Source organism: Orbicella faveolata, unplaced genomic scaffold (genome assembly GCF_042242905.1).
Source record: "Orbicella faveolata isolate gen_17 unplaced genomic scaffold, um_ofav_v1 contig_12, whole genome shotgun sequence".
NCBI classification, from domain to species: domain Eukaryota; kingdom Metazoa; phylum Cnidaria; class Anthozoa; order Scleractinia; family Merulinidae; genus Orbicella; species Orbicella faveolata.
In genome coordinates, this window is record NW_028301539.1 from 33,713,859 (window position 1) to 33,739,307 (window position 25,449).

General features: G+C 39.4%; 1 protein-coding gene across 1 annotated transcript; it reads left to right on the top strand.

Annotated features, from left to right (window-relative positions):
* Nucleotides 1-3,247: 3,247 nt before the first annotated feature.
* Nucleotides 3,248-18,924, top strand: LOC110057893 (cullin-5-like). The gene is made up of 21 exons (XM_020764504.2): nt 3,248-3,449; nt 4,674-4,773; nt 5,144-5,326; nt 6,214-6,355; nt 7,602-7,747; nt 8,175-8,255; nt 8,997-9,090; nt 9,251-9,381; nt 9,866-9,973; nt 10,949-11,013; nt 11,840-11,987; nt 12,348-12,391; nt 13,384-13,471; nt 13,974-14,094; nt 14,677-14,756; nt 15,148-15,240; nt 15,669-15,784; nt 16,353-16,398; nt 17,284-17,402; nt 17,753-17,876; nt 18,324-18,924. Exons 1-21 carry the CDS (start codon nt 3,316-3,318, stop codon nt 18,516-18,518), a joined length of 2,358 nt encoding a protein of 785 aa, XP_020620163.2. The 5' UTR covers nt 3,248-3,315; the 3' UTR covers nt 18,519-18,924.
* The last annotated feature ends 6,525 nt before the right edge of the window (nt 18,925-25,449 follow it).

The following is a 25,449-nucleotide window of genomic DNA, read 5'->3' on the forward strand; positions in this document are numbered from 1 at the left end:
TTTCCCCCTATTCCAAAATGAAGGGAGGTATGAGTTTGTTTTGCACTTAAATTACCGTGTATACCAACGTTTTTTCTAACGCACTAACGGATCCGTCGCGCCCGCGAATTCCAGTCACGAAGCATATGCGGTAGGCAAATCACAGTATATAGAGCGTTTTCTTATAACGTCACGGCAGTGATATTGCATTTTGGTGTTCTAAGACAATGAAACGGCGGCCATGTTAGTGTATCAAACCAGTCTTGTGGGAGCTGAACTTTTTTCAGTCTTATGTAAACACTTCCTTTTGTTTCAATAAATGTGCATGTGTGCTGGCCACGTGGGTGAAAACTCTCTATAGCCTTTCGTAATTCGCCACTTTAGAAAAGAGAAGAAATCTGGGACGAATACTATCTTGCACTTGTTTGTGGGACCTCTGCTGGAGATAATATGGATTGCCATCTTTTGTTTTGTCTTCAGTATAAACAGTACCACAAACAACTGCAAGATGGGATTCACTCTAGCCAGCTTTTTTCCCTTGTTTCTAAAGTGGCGAACAGAAAAGGCTGGGAAGCATCAGTCAAGTTAGTCCCACGGCCTTAGCGACACAGAGACTTAAAGAAGCTCGTGTTCGAGCGAGATGACTGGGAACGACTCGATTCGCGGATGAGGTCAACCAAGTGGCCTGTTTGTGCAAAATGGCAAAGCGTGATGGTAATTGTTATTGCCGCTCAAAGCACTCGATCATAGAGCCTGCATTACTTTTGGCCAGCACCCAGAACACGGACTCTGTACGGGTCCGCAAATGATCCGAGGACCGCAAGTGATCCCGGACTGCAAATGATCCGCAAATTGGACCGCAAATGATCCCGGACCGGAAATGATCCCCATTTTGGACCGCAAATGATCCCGATCAAAAAATGAGGAATGGCATGGATGGTGGGATGGTGTGGATAGAGAATTGGCGTACGTGAATACCGATGTTTTTATTCAAGCCATCTTATAATTATAATGGCTTACAACTTGATTTTTTTTTTTTTTTAATACTTTCGACTAAACTTTGTTGCTAACTACGATGTTGTGAATATCACCACTCAATCATCAAAACACGACTTGGCTTACATTTCTTTGCAATTCTCAGTAAAATTATGATCAGTGCAACATACGCTACATGTCCTCCTTTGTTACACATTGATATTCGGTGTTATAGTTAAATCACATTTTATCAGCCATTAACGCCACTCGTCCAAAGTTTTAAACTAAAATCTAACCATGAAGCAACTATTACAGAAGACGCTGTCACCTGAGTAGACCCACAAGCCTACAACGCTTCATCACTCTGTAAAACACCTAGTGTGTAGCACTGGAAATTTGAACAAATTTATTTTATAATTTTTCCTTGGTCGTATTTTGGCTTTAATTCCTCGGAAATGACTACTTGAGTATTCTAAGAAGCCAAAATTCCAAGCTATAGTTATGAAGTTCAGTTTCATGACCACGCAAGGCCAAGGCTTGCGCTTCGTTTTGACAATTAGCTGTTTGATAGATGTTTGATACTACCGCCACCGGGATTTCGAGAATGTTTACAAGTATGTGTTCTTCTAAGACTTCTAATTCAATAGATCGTCTTCACGTGACGTGTTTTTATCTTCATCAGGCATAAGGGGCGGTATATTTATATCTGTTTACGATTAGCGTGCTTCGTTTGGAAACCAGAGCATTTTGAATTTCAGAGTTATGGAGCTTGCGTGACACAAGGCTACGATCGAGTTTGTCGAAAAATATATACTTATCTCATGATTTTGAGCCTTTTTAGAAGTTAGAGCATTAGAAAAAGTGCTTATGTAAATGCTTGTTTGTTTAGTACTGATAGTCAGTCGCCTAGAAAGCCAAAGTAAGTTCCAGATGTTTGCACTATATTCCGGCCGCCATATTGGTGTACCACTGATGTACACCAACATGGCGTTTTCTTACTGGACTCTGTAAATTTCTGGGAAACATTTACGACGAATATCTGACGTTTGGGGAAACGCACAGGCCTAAAACTTGAAGAAGTGTCTTATTTAGTTATCTTCTATAGCGTACATCACAACTTCTTAGCTTTTTCCATTGGTTGGTTTTCGATTTATTATTTCTGTTATTGCGTGATAGTGAAAACGATCTGTACCCTTCGAAGAACAAAACAGCAATTGTGGAAAGTTTTTTTGCAAAATGATAAAATATGTTTTTTAGTTCATTATTTTTGTACATGTTCTCACCTTCCTCTGATATAAATCCATGCCATTCCTTATTTTTGGATCGGGATCATTTGCGGTCCAATATGGGGATCATTTCCGGTCCGGGATCATTTGCGGTTCAATTTGGGGATCATTTGCGGTCCGGGATCATTTGCGGTCCTGGGATCATTTGCGGACCCGTACAACTCTGGTCAGGAGTGATTTTTTGATTACGCCCAGAGTGTTCTTTTTCGATTGTCAGCCAATCAGCATGAAGCTAAAATGACCGGAAATCAAGTCGGTATTGGCAAGAGTTCCTCGTTTTTGGTTCGGGGGCGTAATTTGCCTTTTTTGAGATATCGAGCTGATATCGATATTAGGAAGCCAGGACCCTGGGACATCAAATTTCGAGAGATCATCTTTACAAAGTATCCCTATGTATGACGACCACAGATTTACGGATACGGAACGAAAACCACGCAGAAGCTAGTAGGAACAAATTTTGTGGGCTCAAAAACGACGAGGCGAAAAAAATAGGGGAAAAGCGCGGCGCAGGACTGGGTGAGAGAATGCTCGCTCTCCGCATGCCTCTCTCTCCTTTTAGCGCTGTTGGTTTTTTGCGCTGCGTCCCCTTTCGCTGCGCCCAAATTAACGAATTGCTACGAATTTTGAGATTAGAAGGCCCAAAAGTGAACACCGGTGGTGCTGTATTATTGTGAGCCACAGGTCAATTCTCATACGGGGGTCGGGGGTATCTTTCTCCGATCTGGAAAAAGAAAAAAAAAGTAAAAAACTCATTTGAAACTGTCTAGACGCGCGCCGCCAGTTTTCAGGCGCCGCTTTTTTCTGGTTCATCAGAGATATTGGAAACCAAAGCGCCAACTGGACTGCCGCTTCCGATCGCCAATAAAGCCTTCCCTTTATTCTTTGTGCCTGTTTGTACCCTTATAATTCGAAAGTATCAGTACGAAAACTTTTTCCTCATCCTCTCCGAGACTCCTCCCAAGCCCCTTCCAGCCCTTTGGTTTTACCCTGCAACGTAAGGCACACTGATCAGCGGTAAGCTTTCGAAACGTATGTAAATCTGTCACGAAAAAGTGGAAAGAAAGATGTCGGTAAAATGTCCTCTTTACTGTTGAATTCCAAAAAACCTGGAGTGCAGTTTGAGGATAAATGGCATGAGCTCAAACCTACAGTAAACAAACTTTTAAAGCAACAAGCCGTCACCACTCAAGAATGGCAGAATCTTTTTTGGTAAGTAGTAATGGTTTGGTGGCTTGTGATCGATGTATGCGTGATCGATCTTCATAATAAGAATTTAATGTTGTCACTGTATGACAATTAGATTGCATGTTACATTAAGACAGGATCGGTTTATAAGATTATTCCATCGGACTGACGTCTGAGTATTAGACGGATTGTAAGTTAAGTTATCTTAACAATGGGTATATGAAAATTACTTGGAGGTTAAGAATGGTTTGGAACCTTCACTGTTGACAATGTTCGGCTGTAAGTTTAAAAAAAATAATCTAAGCCTCTGAGCCCTGTGACGCTATATAATGCAGTTGTTGTACATTTTAAGTCTACTTTAATTTGTTGTTATGGGATGTGTCTATAATGACATTTACAACTCACATGCTTTTATTTGTTTTCTTTGCCTTAAAGAGTTATTTGATTAGGTCATGTAATTAACCGATTCTCAAATAAGCATATACAACAAACAAACTGCAAATTCATCGAGCTATAAAGTCGCAGTTGAGCAGTAAAGGTCATAGGTTTAATGCAGTTAATATGCTTCAGATATAATGTTGCGATATCATTATTATGGTCCTGAAACAAAGCTGTGCTGCTAGGATATACTTCAGTAGCCTGCAGTTAATGAATAATACCTAGGGAAAACCAACTAAAGGCTCATGGGGTGAATCATTAAAATCAGAATATTGAAACGGTGGGGAATTGTACAAATTTCCCTAAAAATATTATTCAGATTCATACGATTAGAAAAAAAGATTGTGGAACAAAATAGTTGAAAGAGGAAACAATATTGTGTAGGTGTGAAAAAAATTTCCTGTAAGGCTGGAAGGAGGAAAAAATATTGAGGAGCTAAAATTCACGAATCCTCTTATCAATAATTAATCTAACACTCCACTCTTAAAGTGAACTTTATTATAAGAAAATCTTTTCCAGAGATGGTCAAACCAGGTGGGCAAAATCTTTATCACAGCTGGTCAATTTGCTTGGTGCCCAGTCCTTAATGAAACCCCTGCGAGTCTTATTTTCCTTTTTTTGATTTAGTTGGGAGACGCCTTTACCAAGCTCTTGACCATCGGGAGAGTGAGAATGAAAAGTTACTTGCTCAGCAGGAAAATCTACTTGTCTCAGATGTTCAGATGGCACTTTTTTCAAGCCCAGTGTAGAATGTACTGTACATGTCTTTCTGTCAGTTTATTTGACATTTTAATTCCATTTGCAATGTAGGGACGTCCATAAAGTCTGTAACTGGGATGAAAAAGGATCACAAAAAGTACACAAGGCTTTGAAAGATGAAGTTACTAACTTTATTAAACAAGTGCAAGAGGTGGGGTGATTAGCATGTTTAGTGTTTAGGTAAACGTTAAGCTCAGTGATCCTGTGGTAAGTTAACAGCTAAACTGTAAATTCAGTTTGCCATGGGCATTGGACTTTGAACAAAGGAATGTAATTGTTTGATGTAAACATGAAATTCCCAGAACTGACTCATTTAAAAAGGAATGCATTACAGTCACTAATTACAATGAGAATTCAGGTAGTAATTTTGTCGTTCCCTTTGTTTTAATTAATTATGAATCTATCTACATGTATCAGTATAACTCAGCATGATATTGTGGTTGCTTTGAGATGTAAAAAAATATTTGAAACAAGCCATGACAGTTTCTGGACTTTGAGGAATGCTCAAATTCTACTTGCAGCGTGTTTTGAAACACGAAGATGATTCCACATTGTTGCGTGCCTACATCAGTGAGTGGTCCAAGTTTTTTACTCAGTGTAACTATCTCCCCAAGCCTTTTGGCACTTTGGAGTCCAACTTACATGGCAAAGCCGGTGGAGGAGCCAGCAAAAGGCCTCTGACGGATGGTGTTACTGTTCAGAAGGTGTGTAGCACAGTGGCTGCCTATAGAATTAGAGGTTTAATTTATTATATGGCTAGCTCTGTGGGTGGGCAAGATGAACCGAATCTGATGATTGGCTACCCAAGCGGGTAAGATGGCCCTATATTTCTTGCCCATTCGGGATTACCAACAACAACAACATACTTTATTTTTCACAATTTACATTTACATGTATTGATAAAATTGCAACTTTTTTATGGAACCTTACGATATACCTTTTCAGTTGATTACCCGCTGTGTCCCGGAGGAAAATAGATGTGTTCTTCTTCCATGTGATAAATCCTTTATTGACCAAGCTCATTGGGTCTAGATGGCTGGATATTGACCTTGTTCTATTTTTTGGCGTGTTGATGGAGCTCAACTCTGTCTCGGTCCAGGAACAGGCAAAACAGATGTTGGCCAATATCCAGTCGTCTTGACCACACACTTGGTTAATAACCCATATGAATTTATGGAAATCTTACACCTGCCAACAGACATGTGATTTTTATGCCAGGAGTATGAGAATTCTTGAAAACAGCCCCTGCCAGCTCTGAATTCCAGAGACGACAATGGATTCCCAAGGACATTTCGGAGATTTCTGAAGACAAGTAATATGGCTGCCAGCACTTTTTGCTTGTAATTGGGAGCATCGGGGCAGAGCTGCACCATCATCTACATGAACTTTTTTACTCTTCTTTCATTGGTGCAAGTTTGCATATTTTTGAAAATGTTTTTGCTTAGGCTGTAATAGCTCAAATGTTTCAGCTATAGGTGAGAAATTGGTTTTAGATTGGTTGTGGATTGCTGTAGAAACAAGTTGTGTCATTGTATTGCATCTTTTTGATGTTGCATTTGATCATGAATTTTTCTTAATCTTTCTTTTGTAGTTAATGCTTGACAGTTGGAATGATGGTATATTCTGTGCAATCAAATCAAGATTGCAGTCAAGTGCCATGAAGTTGGTTCATGCAGAGAGAAATGGAGAAGCTTTTGATTCCCAACTGGTTATTGGTGTCAGAGAATCATATGGTAATGGCAATTATTTCATCTTAACAAAATCTTCTGATGGACATGGTAATGAAATAATTTTAGAAAATATCCCAAAGGAAATATGCGAACTGATTGGTTCAAATTTGTGTTTCTTTAACTTACTAGAAACACAGAACTAGCAGTGACAAGTTGTTGGCATAATGATGGTGTAGCCAAGTGAATTTACATTTTGATGATCAAAATAAACAAGTTGTTTTCTTTTTATTATTGCGATAAAACATGTTCTCCATGTTTCTATCATGTTATAGAGACATGAGTGCAAGTTTGGGAGAACTTGAAAAAGTTGTGGAAACACTCGTGTATTGACTCATGTTTCCACAGCATTTCTTGTTCTCCCAAACTTGCACTTGTGTTTCTATTAAACAATTAGGTTATGAGCTCGAGATTTCTATCGCGTGATGGTTGATGAAGGCGCAGCCTGAGTCAACTATCATGTGTAGAAATCGAGAGCGAATAATCTAATTGTTTTAGTATAAAGCTACTAGTCTTTCAAAACTTTATCTAAATCCTCTTCACAGACGCCTCAAAAACGCAAAGAAGCGGCCATCATTTTGTTAACAAGCGCGTACTGCTATGCTACTCACTGTTTACAACAGAATAGATAGTGTGTAGCGTAGCCAATCAGAGGATGCCATTTGTGAGAGAACGCTAGTAGATTTATACTAGACTCGATAGAAACATGGTACATGTTTTCTATTTCTTAAATACAGTATGACAAGTGCTCTTTTTTCATTTGATTGAAGCCAGGTGATCCACTGGTTATGGCTGTACTGTAGGAGACCTGTGGTGGCCAGTGTGCTGGACCCTGGATCAAGTTGTCTGGGTTCGAGTCCTGGCTGGGGTTATTGCTTTGTGTTATTACCTTTACAGTGCCCTGGTCTACTCAAGTGTGTATATTGGTAAAATCAAGTGACTATTTAATATAAATCGGTACCAGCAAACTGTGAAGGACAACCTGAAAAAAATGATCCAGTTGGAGTGGCAACTCTCCCAGTTGCATCGTGCTACAGAAACTGGGATGAACTCTGCTGACTGGCAACATTGGCCAGTTTAGCCCTGTTGACACTTTATCTTAACCTATCAGTGAAATAACAATACTTATTACAACAGTTACTTAGTCTTCACTCTTTTATGCCAAAGTGTGCCCACCTATAAAGGATCGGCCTGCCATAAATAAAACATGCTAAATGTGTTCAATATAGTTCTGACACGACCATCTTTTCAGTTAACCTTAGTTCAGAAATTTTGGACAAGCTCAAGATATACAGAGAGAACTTTGAAAAGGCTTACCTTGAAGCTACAGAGGAGTTCTACAAAACACAGGCTGCTGCATACCTGCAAGAGAATGGAGTGCAAAATTACATGAAATATGTGAGGATTGTTGACAGATACTTTTGCTGTTTATAATGTAGCAGTTCATAATCTGAGTTTACTTAAGGTGTTAAAGGGGGAAGGTCTTGTATGGCACATCTTGAAGAATGTAGCCTGAATTTATACTATTGACTGTTTTTCATCTTGACCTTTCAAAACTGCCATTACCTTGTTTCAGTCTATTTTTATCTTAAAGTAAATTCTCTTCACTTCTTGTGTGCAGTGACATTTTTTTTTCTTAGTCCTGAGAATTTCTGAACAATATCTCCAGTAGTTGATGAAATTTTTAATACTCCTTAGCTGTCTGCTTGACACAGAATAAATGTTCTAAAGAGAAATCTAATGTTTACAACTCTTGATAATTTAAAATGCTATACACTGTTTATATGTACCTGGCTATTGTTAATTATGTTTTACCACACTGCAGGCTGAAATGAAGTTAAAAGAGGAGGAACAGCGAGCTGTTCGGTACCTTGAAACAAGGAAAGGCTGTGACTCAGTTTCAGTGGTAAGTTTCTAAAGGAGCTATTTAAACTGAGTAATTATCACTGACACTGTTGTTAGGCCATTGAACTCTGCATAATATATGGAAATCCATCAGTTATGGACTGCTGCCTGCATGCTGTAACCTCTCTAATCATACTGGGGGAGGGGATGACAGCAGAAGGAAGTGGAGTGGGTTGGGGAGTACCATTCACTGCTATACAAGTAGATTTCCATCCAACCAGGTTATGACGTGATTAATGAGACCAAAGCTTTGAAGCAGAAGCTTGTTAACTTACCTGTTTCTTTCTTTTAGAGGTTACAAATAAAGTCAAGTGAATTTGAGGGTTACAAGATTTTAATGTATATATTATTATTATTAGTGTCTACAGCTGTACTTCTTTTTTTTACTTATTTGGTCAAAGAATATGAATATCAATTCCTTCTGTGCATGCTGGGTACACCTGGGTCTTGTGTAGTGATATTATCTCGGTCCACAGATGTTTATGCGACTCCCATGACTCTTGCATACCCCTCACTGATAGGTACATGTACTTGTATGGGCTGCCCAGTATTTCAGTAGTCTCACTGTGTTCAAGATGAGATCCCTGAAAGGGAGACATAGGGGGCACACAAGTTACTCAATGCATAGTATTTTATCAGTTTCCTAGCCAGTTTCTAGAATCTACAGAGAACTAACTTACAAAATGTTGTTTAACAGATAAATTGAATATTTATGTACCTGATAAGTGCCCTGCTTTTATAGCTCACAGATCGTTGTGTAAATGTCCTGGTGGGAAGTTTCAAAGAGACCATATTGGCTGAATGCCCAGGAATGATTGCTGCTAATGAAACTGAGAGTGAGTATGTTGGGTTTAAACAGTAACGGTAATTTGTTTATTTGTAATAAGAATTGTTGTAGTGCCAATAAATACAGTGATAACCATTTCATGTACAGCATAAATTCACGCATGGTATTTTTAATTCAAATGTTGATTGAAGGATTTTCCCTTCCATCAGAGCTACTGCTAATGTTCCAGTTGATGGATCGTGTGCGAGGCGGAGTGGATCCCATGATAGCCAATTTAGAATCTTATATCGTCACCACAGGACTTGACGACATGAAGGCATCTGCTGATACTATTACATCTGTAAGTTCACTTATTTACTAGTTCTGTTGCACAGATGCATAGGCAATTTTTGATTTGTTAAATTCTGATTTTGCTATCAGGCTTAGGGGGAATAAAACAAAAGAAATTAATTCTTCTTCCCACAGTCATACTCCATGTTATTTCTTTTGTTTTATTCCCCCAAGCCTCGGAGCCAAGTTAGAATTTTAATATATCAAAATTGACCTGTTGATCTCACGTTGTTTTAATTCAATCACTTTGTTGTAACTATGCCTTGTGAGTTGCAAAGTAAAGATTCCCTTGTTCTCCTGTTGCTTCCAAGCTTAAAGAGAAGGGAATCACTTTGGCATACTTGTATGGTATTGCAACTGTTTTGGTCTGACTGACTTCATTTTGTAGGATCGTTAAATATCAATAAAATTTCTACTCTCATGTCATGGAATCCTACGTACATGTATTTGCAGCTGCTCGGAGTAACGCAAGTTTACTTAAATTGTGTTTGCAGGATTCTGAGAAATATGTAGAGGAGTTACTTACCCTGTTCAACAGATTTAGTAAACTTGTCAAGGAAGCTTTCAATGATGACCCACGATTCCTCACAGCAAGAGATAAGGTTTGTTTAGTAGAAATCTTTGTTGACATAAAGGGGCCAGTGGCTTGTCGTCATATTTGTGCTTTGTTCTTATAACGTTATAAATATTTCTTTATTATTCCCATCAAAATGTATTTGTTGTCCAATTACTCTGTAGTTAAACGAAAACAAAATAATTTTTAACTTAGTACAAGTAAGAAGACCATACGTATAGAAGGGGGCATCTCGTTTATTGATAAGACGTAAACGGCTTTTGGATGTAATTTAATGCAACTAATATACTAAAACATGGATCTGACATATCGCAAAAATTACTAAAGTAAAGTTTCGAGATTGAAGTGGTCAGTGATTTAAAAACGGAGATTCCGTCGAGTGACAGACTCCTTTAATGTTCAGTTCGTAGCAGGATTACGTAAGCAAGCGAATCTTCATACTTAAGACAACAACAACAACAACAACAACAACAACAACAACAACAACAACAACAACAAGGTTTATTTGAACTGTAAAGCACAGTTATCTTGCACTAACAACGTGAAAAATTATGTTCTGTAACCTAAAAAATACCCAGCACTGGCAACAACGATAATAAAAACAACAGAAAAACATACTTGTCCTTCTTCATTCTCATTTCACGTGCCAAGGAACATTTATCAGTTTTCAGAAAGTTAACTAGCGAATAAAACCGTTTTTGTAACGGGTGACATTGTCTTTTACGAATAACAGCCAACTTTAGGGACTTTCAGTAAATGTATCTCTTGACGAATGAAGTCTGTTTCTAATAAAATTGAATAAAGGATTCTCTGGTAAAAATTATTAAAAATGTGAGCTTTCGACAGCCAATCTTCTGTCCTCGACGGATAAAAATGAAATGAAGCGTTAAAATTTTGACTATAGAGAGTAATTCGCATAAATTAGTCTGAGTCCGTTTCCTTTTTGAATCATATTCATGCTTACATAATAACGTTGTTTTGTTTATTTTCTTTTGAATGGCAGGCATTCAAGACAGTTGTGAATGATAGTACAATTTTCAAGTTGGAACTTCCAAACAAAAACAAAGCGTAAGCCTGTTCGTTGTTGTTTTTTGTTTTTCTTTGGCTTGGCCCATCGATCATAAGGCCTCCCTCTAGGAGTATGACAGGCCATTTCTAAGGTCCCATCCACAATACGTCGGAGAAATTTGAAAACGCAGCTTTATTTCTACGGTTAGGCCTACCGTTCACAATAATCCGTCACCAAAACGGAGGTTTTCGAAAACGCTCTTCAAACCGGAGGAATTTGAAAACGCCGGCTTTTCGTTTTCGTGTGGACGGAAAACATTTTGAAAACGGAGCTTTTCGAAAACGATGACATCACTGTAATCAAGTGATTTCCCTGCCCGAGATTACCTCTAACACAGACCCGAAATGACCGGTGATTGCTGCGTTTTCAAATTTCTCTGGCGTAGTGTGGACCGAAAACATGTGATACGTTTTCAGAGCGGAAACGCCGTTTTCAAATTTTTCCTGCCTATTGTGGACAGGGCCTAAGTTGCCTTTTGCCTCTGTGTCAAAACGAGTCTTTGTGCGAAACCATATGAAAATGTTTTCCGCCTGCAAGTTCATTTTCATGCAAATTAAACTCATTTTCATATGAAAGGTTTTGAAACAGAGGCACAAGGTAACTCGAAAATGGCCAGTTAGGTACTGAACTATTTGAAGAACCTGATGAAGAGCTGGGCACTAACCTGTGATGGACTAGCATTCCACATGTCCTTTAAATACGGAACCAACGGTGCATGTGGGCCGATTAAACATAGCTCGACTGAAGATTTTGTTTATCAATTATCACTTTTCAAGCATTTAAGGAGGCCTAAAAGCACCGTTCTGTTTTCTTTTTTTTTATCAGGGGTGGCAGTGGTGGTTTGAATGTCAAAACTCAGCCTGAGTCTCGTTGTCCAGAATTGCTGGCCAATTTCTGTGATATGCTGCTAAGGAAAACTCCGTACAGCAAAAAGCTGACATCTGATGAAATTCAAGCAAAGCTCAAAGATGTTGTGAGTCTCTTTCTGTGTTGTGATAAGGACTGGTGAAACTCTGGTGAAACAAAGTTTCGCTGAGTTATAGCAGTTTGGTTATTTAGAACGATTTGTTTTGTTACTTAGGCTAGTGCAGAACAGATTTATAAGCCACGTTCACGGATTGTAGTTTACTTCGGGGGTGTCAAGGTAAATGAGTAAAATAAGCGCGCCATCCCTAATCAGTATCCTCCTGTCAGTTGCCGACAAGATTTAATTAGCAGTTGTCCTGGGCATTTTATAAATTGAATTTTTACGGTATGTGCGTTGACTGCAGGGTCTTCGATTCATTGCTTAGTTTGTAGGATTTGTTCTAATCCCAGTTTGTGTCCTTTACAGTTGTTGGTTTTAAAATACGTTATCAACAAAGATGTTTTTATGAGGTATGTGAGTTTAATATCCATTGTGGGGCATTTTTATATAGAACATTGCCGCCATGTTTTGACTCACAGCTGAGTTAAGCCCCAGCCAAACGATCGCAACATTTCAACGCAACATATCGCAACATTGAAAGTGAAGAATGATCATTCTTCACGATGCGATGATCATTCTTCACTTTCATCTACAACCGCAGTTCAAATATGAATTATTTCATATATACTTCACATCATATCGCAACATTGTTGGGCGCAGCATGTTGCGTACGTTTGGCCACCCTGTTGCGATGTGTTGCGATGTGCTGCGACATGTTGGGTGTTGTTGGCTCAAATTTGAAACTGGTCAAATTTTTCATGTAACATTTGTGGATGTTGCATGATGTTGTAGTCGTTTGGCCAGGTTCGTGCAACAATGTTGCACCCGGGCATGCGCTCTAGTTCGATTTTCGATGCCTAAAGCGCAAGACGTCGCAACAGGGTGGCCAAACGCGTTCAACATGTTGCACCCACAAATGTTGCGATATGTTGTGCTGAAATGTTGCGATCGTTTGGCCAGGGAATAAAGAGTAATAAAGTAATAAAGAGGTTTTAAGCACGGTAGTACATTTACAGCTTCTGTTGGCAGGTACAGTTTCCTCCTTAAACTGAAGGCATCAAAACATTACAAAAGGATTGCACTGTGTGATTCTCATGCCGGAACGTCGGTTTTTAAACTTGTCAAATCTTCCTCTCCTCGAGAGAAGTGTGAAATTCACCGCACCCTAAAGGATTCTGCGATACTGATAATGTGGCTGTAAAAAGTTATTTTGAAAAAAAAAAAATACCCTTTCCTGCTCTCCACCCTCTCGCCTCCTCGTTTTGTTTACAAATGCGGAGGGAAAAGGGAACAAAGTCGATGCTGCTGCTGCAGAAGAATTAAACTATATATTGAGAAACAAAAAGAAAAGTAACGATAGAAAATAACCTCAAAATTTCGTTTCTCAATTAAACGTTTCAAGGTACCACAAGGCCCACTTGACAAGACGGCTGATCCTTGACACATCAGCTGACAGTGAAATGGAAGAGAACATGGTGGAGTGGCTCAGGGTAAGTCCAATATGCACATCACAACACCAAGTGTCTTTCATTCTGTATATGATTTCACCCTGCTTTAGAAATAAATTGTCTAGGTCTACCTGAACGAATTAGATACTGCTTCCTGATGGAGAAAGAAACTTTAAGACGCTACGTCACGGTTTGCACATCTTGAAAAGTTTAACCTAAATTGTTTAGTTTCGTCGTTTGTAATCTGTGTTAATCTTCCCCATCCTTAACCATCCTTGTTCCTTCATGGTTTATTATTATCTCTTTGGTGTTTTTCTATCTTAGTAAACTATCATTTTCGGGTTTCCTTCAATTTAAAAGTAATTTTGTACATGGCCAAAATAACCCAAAATACCGTGACTCCATTACTTCTGAGTATTCAGCGGTTCTTCAAGACGATATGTCCCATCTGATTATTTTCTTTATTCTCTTTACCTGTATGTGTGCAACTGTATTGGTATTGCAAAGAGAAAAAATATATTAGTCAAGTTGTCTTTTCAAACAGGATGTAGGAATGCCCGCGGATTATATCAACAAACTAGCCCGTATGTTCCAGGACATTAAAGTTAGCAACGATCTGAACCAGGGCTTCAAGAAAGAATACAAAAACAAGGGCGACATTGCAGGTACTTTGTTTGCTTTGAACAAGCTTCATTGTGAACTGCGATGAAGCGTTCTTGGCCTTAATGGATAGCTTAGAGAGCGTGAATATGGCTGTAAGGCAGAGTAAGGGCATTGATTGATATCTGTCCATCGTGAAGAAGGACCTAGGTACATTTTTGGCTTGATTCCAAAACCAGCAAGGTTGTAAAGCTGAATGAAAGGTTAAATCTTCATATGAGCCAAGTGGCCCATCAGACCGGTGCCTATCTCTTTTTCTGTAGCATGGAGCGACTAGGAGTATTTCTACTCCCCCCTGGATGGGATGCTAGTCCATCGCAGGGTTACCCCAGCATTGAATTCGTCGGTACCCAACTAGGTTGTATTTGATAACAAACGCAATAAGTTCCAGGAACCCCGTTTGCAAGTAAGGAATCGATTATAGCCGCGCAATAGTAGTTTCTGGGTGTGTTCATTGTTCCTTATAGCTGTCATTGTATAAACTGAACCATTTTCTTTAAGACTTTGGTACTCCTTAGTCCAGATGCTAATGCTTGATTTACAGATGAGCGCCTGACTACTTCTATTTTAATTGTTGTTCACTTTAGATTCGGTTAACATTAAGATTTTGAATGCTGGTGCTTGGTCAAGAGCTTCAGAAAGAATTCCTGTTTCGCTTCCCACTGAGGTGAGATAGTTGACAGTGATTGTCTTAGTCTTACTTAGCTCTCGTTGAAGGTCCGACTGAGATAATTTTTAAGGACAACGAAGTTTTAAATTAGCGAAAATTTTAAACGATTCATCTCTTCTTACCTTACAATCCACAAAAGAACTGGCTTTCCCGTCAGGTAGAGCTTTTGGATTATTTTTTAACTATGTTTGATGTTTTTCCAGCTGATGTTTAATGTTAAGTCCTTATTACAAAAGGAACTCGAGAATACGAGCATTTTGTTCGTCCGTAACCTGTGAACAGGCTGTCTAGGCCTGCCTCTCTCTAGAGCTGCCTGTCTCTCTCTTTAGGCCTGCTGCAGTTGACTGTAGATATAGTGATCAGATGAAAAATCTTTTATGTAATTCAGCTTGAAGACTACATTCCCGAGGTGGAAGAGTTTTACCGGAAAAACCACAGCGGTCGCAAATTGCAGTGGCATCATTTAATGTCCAATGGAGTGGTGAGTGTCTGTTTTTTTATTTCGTTGTCCTTTTATTACTATGTACAAGCAGTATCAACGGATTTAATTCTCGGCCAGTCGGAAACGGTCGAATCCCGTCCCTTTTGATTGGGCTTGCAGTTGCCTAGCAACGTGACGCATCGTGCTGATGTCATGGTGACTTGTAAAGTTTGGAAGTGCTCTCGTGTTCTCGCGCTATCTTTTAGTTGGTCAGTAAGAATGGGTTACTCTTCGGTGCTAGCCGAAAAGCAGCATTAAGTACGGCAGAATGATTCCTCGAAGTTTCGTAACCGTGTGTTATATCGCTTGTTTCTTCGGCAACGAACTAGAAAAAGACTAAAGAACTATTAGAAATGCTTGTCAACAAGTTACACCAGGAAAATTTGACTTTTTGATTTAGTTTGAGTAATTTGCTTTCTTTTTTTCAGATAACCTTCGCCAACAAAATTGGAAAATTCGACCTCGAAGTAACTACTTTTCAAATGGCTGTTCTCTTCGCCTGGAATGAGCGACCGCATGAGAAGATTTCATTTGAAAATTTAAGGTCAGCGCAGTCAAATCTTGACAGCATTTATTTTTTTCTGAGCCATTTGTAGATGTTTGAACGCACATTTCGCCCTGCCAGTCACTGAATTAACAAGGTGGGAATACTGGACTTACCCTGAAGACGCCTGTAAACAGTCAAAAACTGACTGACATTCCACAAATCACATGGCTGTTTGCCGTCAGGCTTGCCCTTCAGCACTAGACAGGACACAAAGCCGCAAAAATATAAAACAATTTCTGCCTAAAATCATCATTTTAGCCCCTTAAGCATCATCGAATGCTTTAAAACTTATTTTATACACTGACAAAATTTCTTTTTGTTACTTAGTTTCTACCAGTGGTGCAACCCTTTGTTCCTGTATACTAACACTCGCACAGTCTAGTGTTACAACACTCGCATAGTCTAATGTTACCCTTTTAGGTTATTGCAAGGTAGTTCTCGCGCGACTAATTTTTTTTCGAGACTAATTCAAGCATTTATGGATATACAGCGGTGCCGCCACAATATGGCTGTCTAGACCTCTGATTAACGTATACCTTCTAACGTCTTCATTTTCATTTTCTAGGCTCGCTTCTGAACTTCCAGATTCGGAACTCAGGAGAACTGTATGGGTATGTCAACTGGTTTCTCCGAAGTTGTGATTGATTTGCAACTTCTCTTGGAATTTTAATTTTATGAATAGCTGTATTTTATATGTAAATGCTGATCGCCAGTTAATACCAGTGATCCAGTGATCACTGATCGGCCTTCCAGGTTAAATAAAGTCTTACTTTTATTTATTTAACATATAGAATACCGATCCATCAAAAGTTTCCTCCCACCTCCTCCCCTCCTCTTCAGAGTTTTGTCCGGCAGGGTTCCTAGCCAGTCGCTATGGACGTATCTACCCCTGGGTTAAGAGAGTCACTTTGAAAATCTTACCCAAGAACCCAGGCCAGGCTTCGAACCAGGACTGCTCGATTTAAAGTCCATTGCATCAATCGATGAGCCACTTCGGCTGTCAATGCTGTTTACTAACGTTTGGACTATTCACGTCCCATTTTTCTTTCTCCTTGCTTTTCGTGGTACATATTTGTTCGTGAACCTGATTTTCTAAATTTTTACAATCTCGCTTTGATTTGTTGAATAGTAAGTGTTATAGATTATAATCCATCAAATATTTTCGCTCGCGCGCGATTGGTCTAAACGCGTCACGTGACCGAATATTTCCCAACTAAAACGGGGGAATATCCGAGAATATTCCCCAATTTTCGAAACTGCGCGTGTTGCGAAAAATATTTTCAGGATAATAAACACAATAGCCTCCATTTGACTTTGAAAATATGCTCGGATATTTGTCCTTGGACATTATCTGTTCCTCGAAGCGCACAGTTTTCCGAGAGCGAAGCTCGAGGAAAACTGTTCGCTTCTCGGAACAGATAATGTCCGCGGACAAATATCCGAGCATATTTTCGCGCCAAATGGAGGCTATTGTTTATATATTCTCTATTTTACAGTCGCTAGTTGCCTTCGCTAAGCTCAAGCGGCAAATCCTCTTATGTCAACCTGAAGCGAAGTCTCCAAAGGATTTCACCGACAGCTCTTTGTTCTGGGTCAATCAAGAATTCGCTGTAATGTAAGTAGATGAGTTCACGAACCGTTGGTGAGCTTTTATTTCAGTCAGTTGACAGTCGCATTCCGTAAGGTAGAAGATTGCCATCACTAAGAATAATGGATGGTTAAGCTTGCTTAGAAGGGTCTGAAGTCAAATACGAAATTCATTTACTAGTATGAAAGCCAATTTTTACGAGGCTACCGCCTCGAGCAACTCTTACGCTTTTTTTCGTGCTCTCCACACTTCCCGCGTGCATCCATACATCCATACTCGATACACGCACGCTAAACATGAACCAATTCTTTAGTAGATGATATTGTATGAAGTTTAATAAACCATTGGTTGTCGTCTTCATGTCTCTTTTATTTTAGTAAAAACAGCAAGGTTCAGAAACGCGGTAAAGTCAATCTCATTGGGAGGTTGCAGCTTTCGACGGAGAAAGCTAAACAAGAAGAAAACGACGGTATTGTGGCGCTGAGAATTCTAAGAATACAGGTTAGAAAAATTAGCTCAGGTTATTCATTACGTTTATCGTAGCAAATGTCCGCCATGTTTACTTGCCAAGATGGCAAAGATGGCGACCTTAGTAACCAAACTTTGGAAATGTTAAATTCGACCCCTAGCGTGGTGAATATAGTGTCTAATTCTTATTTTCACCTCTGGAAATTATACTTAAGTTTAATACTTGTTGTCCAGAGGGATATTTATAAGCAGTGTTAGTTTCTAGCTCTCGCTTACTCCTTCTCTTTCCACTTTACGTGAGTGTTACGCGGCATACTCTCTTTGTATCGTACAGCAACTTTCCGCTGTGCTCCCGAACTTTCCCCTTTTTTGAACGGAGAGGAAGATTCCTGAAGGTTTACCTGACGGGTACGATCTTCGTTTGTTCAGTTTAAGAGCCATTCTGCGTTATATTGATTAGTTTCGTTTGATGTCTTGCAGGAAGCGATTGTGAAGATCATGAAGATGAGAAAGCGAATAACAAACGCTGCTCTTCAGACTGAACTGGTGGAAATTCTTAAAAACATGTTCATTCCTCAGAAGAAGATGATCAAGGAACAGATCGAGTGGCTTATAGACCACAAGTATCTGAGACGGGACGAGGAGGACATTAATACATTCTTATACGTCGTATAACCACACTGTTGGGCCTCAAACGAAGATACAGAGCTTCTTGACTTCGTCCAGCTTTGAGTCTTGCTCTCAGATTAATATTAGGGAGTGTAAATTACCACGACGGCGACGCCGAGGATAACGTCGATTGAAAAATGAATGTGTGTGTTACCTACGAATCTCGCGGTATCCTAAAGTCATTTACTTTGTTTATCACCGTCAAAGCTATCACAAAACTAAATCTGGAACATAGTGATGAATTTGAAATAGAAATTTAAAAACTTATCCGTCGTTGTTCACGTTCTTTAGACAAAGCAGAATTTGGTCATTTTACGTTGTTGGGTTGCAGAGGACGGCAAAGAAATGTACAAAAAGTCATAACGCACGTGCACAGTCATTGCCCTGCTTATTAAATCTTTTGTTTAGCGATGTTCCCGTTGCCTTCGTGGTTTTCTTAAACTCCCCTATCTCCTGCCCAGAACCTTCTTGCATTTGCCAGCGGTCGATTTTATAATGCAAAAACCGCTGGTAGAGGAATGCAGGCTCTGGGTACTAGAATGTCCATCGTGGACATGTTGTTTTTGTTCCTGGTTTTCTTGAAGGAGTTGTGTCACACCATACTACCATCAAAATGGCTGAAACTAGTTAAGGCTGTTTGAATCGATTTTCGAAGGTTTAACTGACTCATTTAATCGTTCAAAGGTAGCCTCGATATCCCATAGGGGCAAATATTCCAACGAATTTCGAACGCCGTTATAAAAAAAAGTCCAAGTATAACGGGCAATGAGGGACATTCTTCCGTCCTGGCCAAAGTTACTAACGGTAAAATGCATGGAACAAAACAGCCATATAACGAGTCCCCGTTACATGGAACTTATTTTCCAAGGCCCTAGGGCGTGGTACCTAGTTATGTCGAGGTTTTGCCGTTTTTAGCGAGCGGGCTGAAACCACGATGTAGTACTAACCCGAGAGTCATTCTCACTGACCCCCTCAGAAAAGAAAATTCTTACAAGCTTGACGATTGAATTAAAAAATTAAACTTATTCAATAATTTCGTTTCTTACAGTACTTCTATAATTAGAATTTCCTCTAAGATTTTCTCCCAGAAGCTTCACTTGTCCGTCCGGCAAGTAAAATTCAGAATCCCCCAGTCCAACTGCAAAGTCCACTAGCCCAGGGCTATACATTTAACGAACCAATGTTCTTCAACCGTGCCAGAGTTACTGAAAATAAATGGTGTATGTGGCGATAGAAACTCGGTATACCGAACGATGTTATTAAAGCCGTCCAAGGTTACTAACAAACTCCCTTTATATGAAACATATCGTTTGTTTTAACATCAAAAATCAAAATTATGATGCTCGATCCCCCCCCCCCCCTACGGATCCACTTGTTGCTGTGCAGGGATTTCTTTAAATTGCTCAACCATCCCCCCTCCCCTCAAAAAAATGATGGTCCTTCCCCAAGACTATAACTGGAGACAGGAACCTCTGGTCTCCTTCACGGTAACACGTGACGTTTCCGTTTGGATACCGTGTGGTATTCTCCTTCCAATGCAAAGCATTACGTCTCGGAAAAGCAAATGGACTTCTCTGAATACCGTCACGGGATCACGGGATACACAATTAAACGCGTGGCGTTACCAGGGGCGTAACGCACCACACATCTTTACAGGCTACATGTCACACAACGTCTCCAGACAGAACTCGTATTTATTGAAAACTTTGAAGTGTATACCCTTAATTGCTCGAGTTCTCATACGGTTACTCATTTATTGTATGAGTGAGAAATTCGTTGATTTGGATTGCTTGGTCTCTGCCAATCAGAATGAAGTAATTTTCTCAGTCATAACGTAATCATTATTATGTGGATTACAGCAATCATAAGGTGTACGTTTCTCGGTGGCAAACTTTCAAAGAGTGATGTACACTGCAGGAAAATACAGAAATTCACAGCTGGGAATTTTAATAATGCACTTTTCAACCACTTGTTTCGCAGTTGTGTAGATGATATGGTAAGGTTGTCCGGGATTCTTACTGGGGTTGCAAGTTTTAGCATTTTAGTTTTATTGGTTGAAAATATTATTTTCAGTCGTTATTATCAGCTTTGAATGTGGAAATTTCTGATTGCCATTAAGGGTCATTAAGATCTTCTATGCAAGGATTCCGTTGTATTATTATGTTGGCTGTTGACAAGTCCTACCACGAAACTCACGAACATCACGCGATACATCGCCAGAATCGTTCGGTCACGACACAAACCTTGGCACGAAAAACGGGTTTCAAATTTATAGAAACTTTGAAATAAGTAAAATGAAGTTGATTTAGTATCGGTGTCCTGTATTTTCAGCTTTAATAGAATGTAGAATTTTTGATTGTTATTATCTTTGCTAACTCGTTTATCAGGGTCCTGTCGTTGTCGATGATATCAATGATGTCACGTATTGTCATGTCGTCACGCGGCACTTCGTCGGTCGGCACGAATATCGAACGCCTTCATATCGAACGCCTTCATATTAAGCACTTATTAAATAAAAACGTTGAAATAAGTAAACTTAAGTTGTGTTATCATCTGTGTCCTTTTATTATCAGCTTCGAATGTGGAATTTTTCGGTATGCTATAAATACCGTGATTGCCAGTGAAACAAACATTTCTTTTGTTTAACTCGTTGGAATTTTAAATAAAATAATAGATATTCTCCGAATTATCATATTCTCTATATTAACCTGCGAGGCAAGCGCTTCGGTGATGATAGGGAGTGCACGACAGCGACAACACGGCAGCAACACACCTAATACCATCTGATTTACCACTTCAGCCTGATCTTACCAGGCGCCCGCGATCCTATGGGAGGCCATATAAGTCAAAAGTGGTATGAGTTCACGACTGGTGATCAAAAAATCGATCGCTATGGTTGAGTTTATCGATTGGTGATTGAAAATATTGATCGCTGTAATTGAGATTATCGATTGGTGCTTGAGATTGTCGATCGCTATGGTTGAAATTATCGATTGCTGATTGAGAATGATGGTCGCTATGGTCCAAAAAGCGATTGAATGCCATTTACCTCCATTTACCTTCATCCTCCTTCATAGACCTTCATCCACCTTCGTTAACCTTCATTCACCTTCATAGACCTTCATCCACCTTGATAGACCTTCATTCACCTTCATCCACCTTCACAGACCTTCATAGACCTTCATCCACCTTCATCCACCTTCATCCACCTTCACAGACCTTCATAGACCTTCATCCACCTTCATTCATCTTCATACACCTTCATTCACTTTCATACACCTTCATTCACCTTCATACACCTTCATCCACCTTCATCCACTTTCATTCACCTTCATACACCTCCATTCACCTTCATACACCTCTATTCACCTTCATACACCTCCATTCACCTTCATACACCTCCATTCACCTTCATACACCTTCTAAACGTAATTTCTTCTGTTTTCACCGCTGCAAAAGCGTAAATACGTCTTTATTAGGTTATCCTTGTGTCTTCTGTTTTCTTACTGTCGGCCCTAGCCTAAGTCCTGAGAAGAAAAGGCAATAAATTCACTGAAATTCTCATGCTTGTTTGGATAATTAATTAACGCAAGATGTAGCTTAGATGTTGTTGTTTTTATAACCGGTTATCAGAGCAGCTCGTTTGTGTCTTTTCAGTTGATAAACTAATCACAGAGCACTTACCTCACATTCGTATTTTATTTTATTTTATTTTATTTTTTTTCACGTGATCATTTTCAACGAACCCAGATCAGTGCTGAACTAAAGCGGTAACTATTGACGACTATTCGCCACTATCCGTGACTGTTCACCACTATTCGCTATTCGTGTTTTTTTAGACACCCTGCTAAAGGTCAGGAAATGGTCAGGAAAAAGACATTTTCCCTATGAAAAAGGATTTGTTAAAAACTTGTCAGTCATAATGAATGGGTGGAAACGAGGGCTGCCCCTGAGGGCAGGCTAGAAACCGTTACTATGTTTGTTGTTTATTTGGTTAGAGAAATTTTCTTTTTATCTAGGGACAGTCAGAGAAAAGCATTGTTCTGGACCTCTAGTTTTGTCTCTAACTCAAATCCTTGCATTGTGGGTAACAAATCATGTTTGGAATTCAAGACAGAATTGATGTTAAATACATTTATCAGAATTATTTTTGATATGTTTATATTTTTTGCTTTCACACAATTTTACAGTCCCAGTGTTGTCACCGAATAGTCCGAGCACGCCTTCCGTGCCTATCATGGTAAACACCTGACACCTTTAGTTTTCAGGGCTTGGCTCTGTAAAATGCCAACACAACTGAGAATAAGACACGCTGTGCATTTAAACGCGGCGATGAATTTCAAGCTCCCGAAGACACATGTCCAGTCTTTCCTTGGGGTTTTAAGTGATATCACAAAGGACTTCAAGAGTCAACTTCTTGAAAACTATTCAACGAATTTCATTTGAAATACCTGTACTTTTTTAGAAGAAAATAACTGGTGACTGAGTGCGTGCTTTATTTGATATTTTTTTATTGATATCATTGTATGCTCTATTGTTTGACGCACAGAAATCTCAATGAAATATCCTGATGCAGCAAACACTTTTCTAGTAGGTGGAATGAATTTTAATCGTGTATGTAAGGAAGTCTCAAAGGACATCCCGTTCATTTTAGTGTCAGAAAGCGTCGTGTGTTGTGAAGGTGAACCAGTATCCTCGTCGATGTGCTCCCCTTCGCAGATAAGTATACGCTTTCGTTTTTTCATTTCATGACCTTGTTCGCTTTTCGCCTCGTTTCGCTACGCTTGCCCTTTTCCGCAGTTTAGTGGTTTAGTATAACCAGTTCGTTGAGCAATTTTTTACTGGGAGGGTGTGAAACCTTTGGAATAAAGAATTACCAAGTTCGTTTAGACAAGCACATCGGAATAGCAGGTTTGAAAGTTTCTTACTGAATACCACATTTCAGAAACACTTGCTCTCTTGTTCGTCGTATTTGTAACTGTTTAATGTTGTCTACGGCGGGTTTGAACTGCAGGTCACATTCCACACGTCAGAGTACAGAGTCACTGTCCTACAGATAAATAAACAGCACCAAGATTCAGTCTCCTAGCCCTAATTAGTCCTAGCACTCTGCGAAAATGTTGTTTTAGATCGAGGGGAAACTTTTGGCATAGTTATTCATCAGTAGAGTAAGGATTTCTACTCTTGACCTGTGGAATGTGACTTGTGTTTTAGACCCGGCTTGTTGTACATTGCTCCGATGCTCTGAGTTGCTAAGGTTATGAAGATCTGACTGACTTAATATCAACAGTTTTAAAGTTACGTCAATAATATTCCCTGAGAATTTAAATTATTTTCTCATGCAGGAAGAGTTTGTTTCCATACAATCGCTGAACTTACTGCTCGTGATACATTTTCGGGTAAGTAATATCAAAATATTTGGTTAGAATTTCAGAAATAAAGGCAGATTTGAGTTATAATTGCATTGTGGCTTTTGTTCATTTATCCTCATGTTTTCATAATTGTTCACATTTTCGTGAAATCAGAAATTACTTGACGGATGGAAGTAATTTTGAGCAAACTTGCGTCGAATTCTGGCGAGAAAATAATCCTAAGAGAATATTAAGAAATTTGTTAATATAGGCGATATTGTCCGATGTTATATGGCCGGTTTCTAACTACCAAACTGATTGACCGACTGATAAGACCTCAAACTCAAAGGTGATATATTTTTGACAGTTTCCTCTCTCCTTCTGGCATTAGACGAACAGAGGGGAACCCAAAGGAAATGTAACCATTATGAGCTAGACTACGAGTAGCCCCTCTTTCACTTAGTCCGTCGTGCGTGACGCGAAAGAAAACCGCGAGAAAAAAATGGCCGCGCGAAATCCTGGAGGCGAAATCCTGGAGGCGAGGAGCGCGCTCCTAGACCCAAGGATTTCGCGCGGCCATTTTTTCCTCGCGAATTTCTTTCGCGTCACGCACGACGGACTAAGCGAAAGAGGGACTACTCGTAGTCTATAGCTGGTTTTCACATGACGTCACTAAAATTCGAACTACAAAACTACCGATCTTCCTGAGATTTTACTTAAATGATGTATAAGAGCTACTGAAAACTAATATTCATACAAATTTTCGTTCCGAATGGGTTCTTGGTTTTGTGATACACTACGCTTAAATTTCTAAGCTCTTGCGTGACGCGGCATTTACATGACGGCCTAGAGAGCTGTCATGACGGTTAAAAAAGTGACTTATTTAGGGGAACTTGGCTATCTCAACAGTTCATGTCTTAGAAAAAGTATTGTTTTAATGTTTTAGAGTTCCTCGAGGGATAAATTCACGCTTTTGTAGCAAAACTCAGTGACAGATGTTTCTGTTGGTTTCCGGCCGCCATGTTGGTGACCATACGGATGGGCACCAGCATGGCGTCTCCATACAAATCTCTATAAATTTGGGTAAAAAATTTCTCTGCATATCTCGCATAAGAAAAATTGCTGTGACCAGAATTTTGGCGAGAGTCTTTGCATATTTACCTTCTTTTATTTCTCAGATTCTGGACTTCATCTATTGACCGGTTTTATTAAATTATTAAATTTATAAACACGCTCGAATTTGTTGATGAAAAAAATAGTTCGTTTTATGTTTAATCTCCCTTTTTGCCAGGTGAACTCGGATATTGAAGAGAAAGTGTGGCCATTTTGGATTGCAGTGTGTAATTCTTGAACGCTGGTGCACTATGACATATTGGAAAAATCTTAATTCAGATAAGTTCACCCTTTCCTTATTTTACTTGAATTTGTCGTCGACCACTTTAACAACCGTGTCATTCCAAGTATTCTGTAGAGAGGTCTAATCGGGAGTAGTGAAAGATGAAATTTTGATCCTGTGGTGAGCGTGGGACAAAGAATTGAACATCTCAGTCCGTGACGGGATTCGAACTCATAAACTCTTAGATACC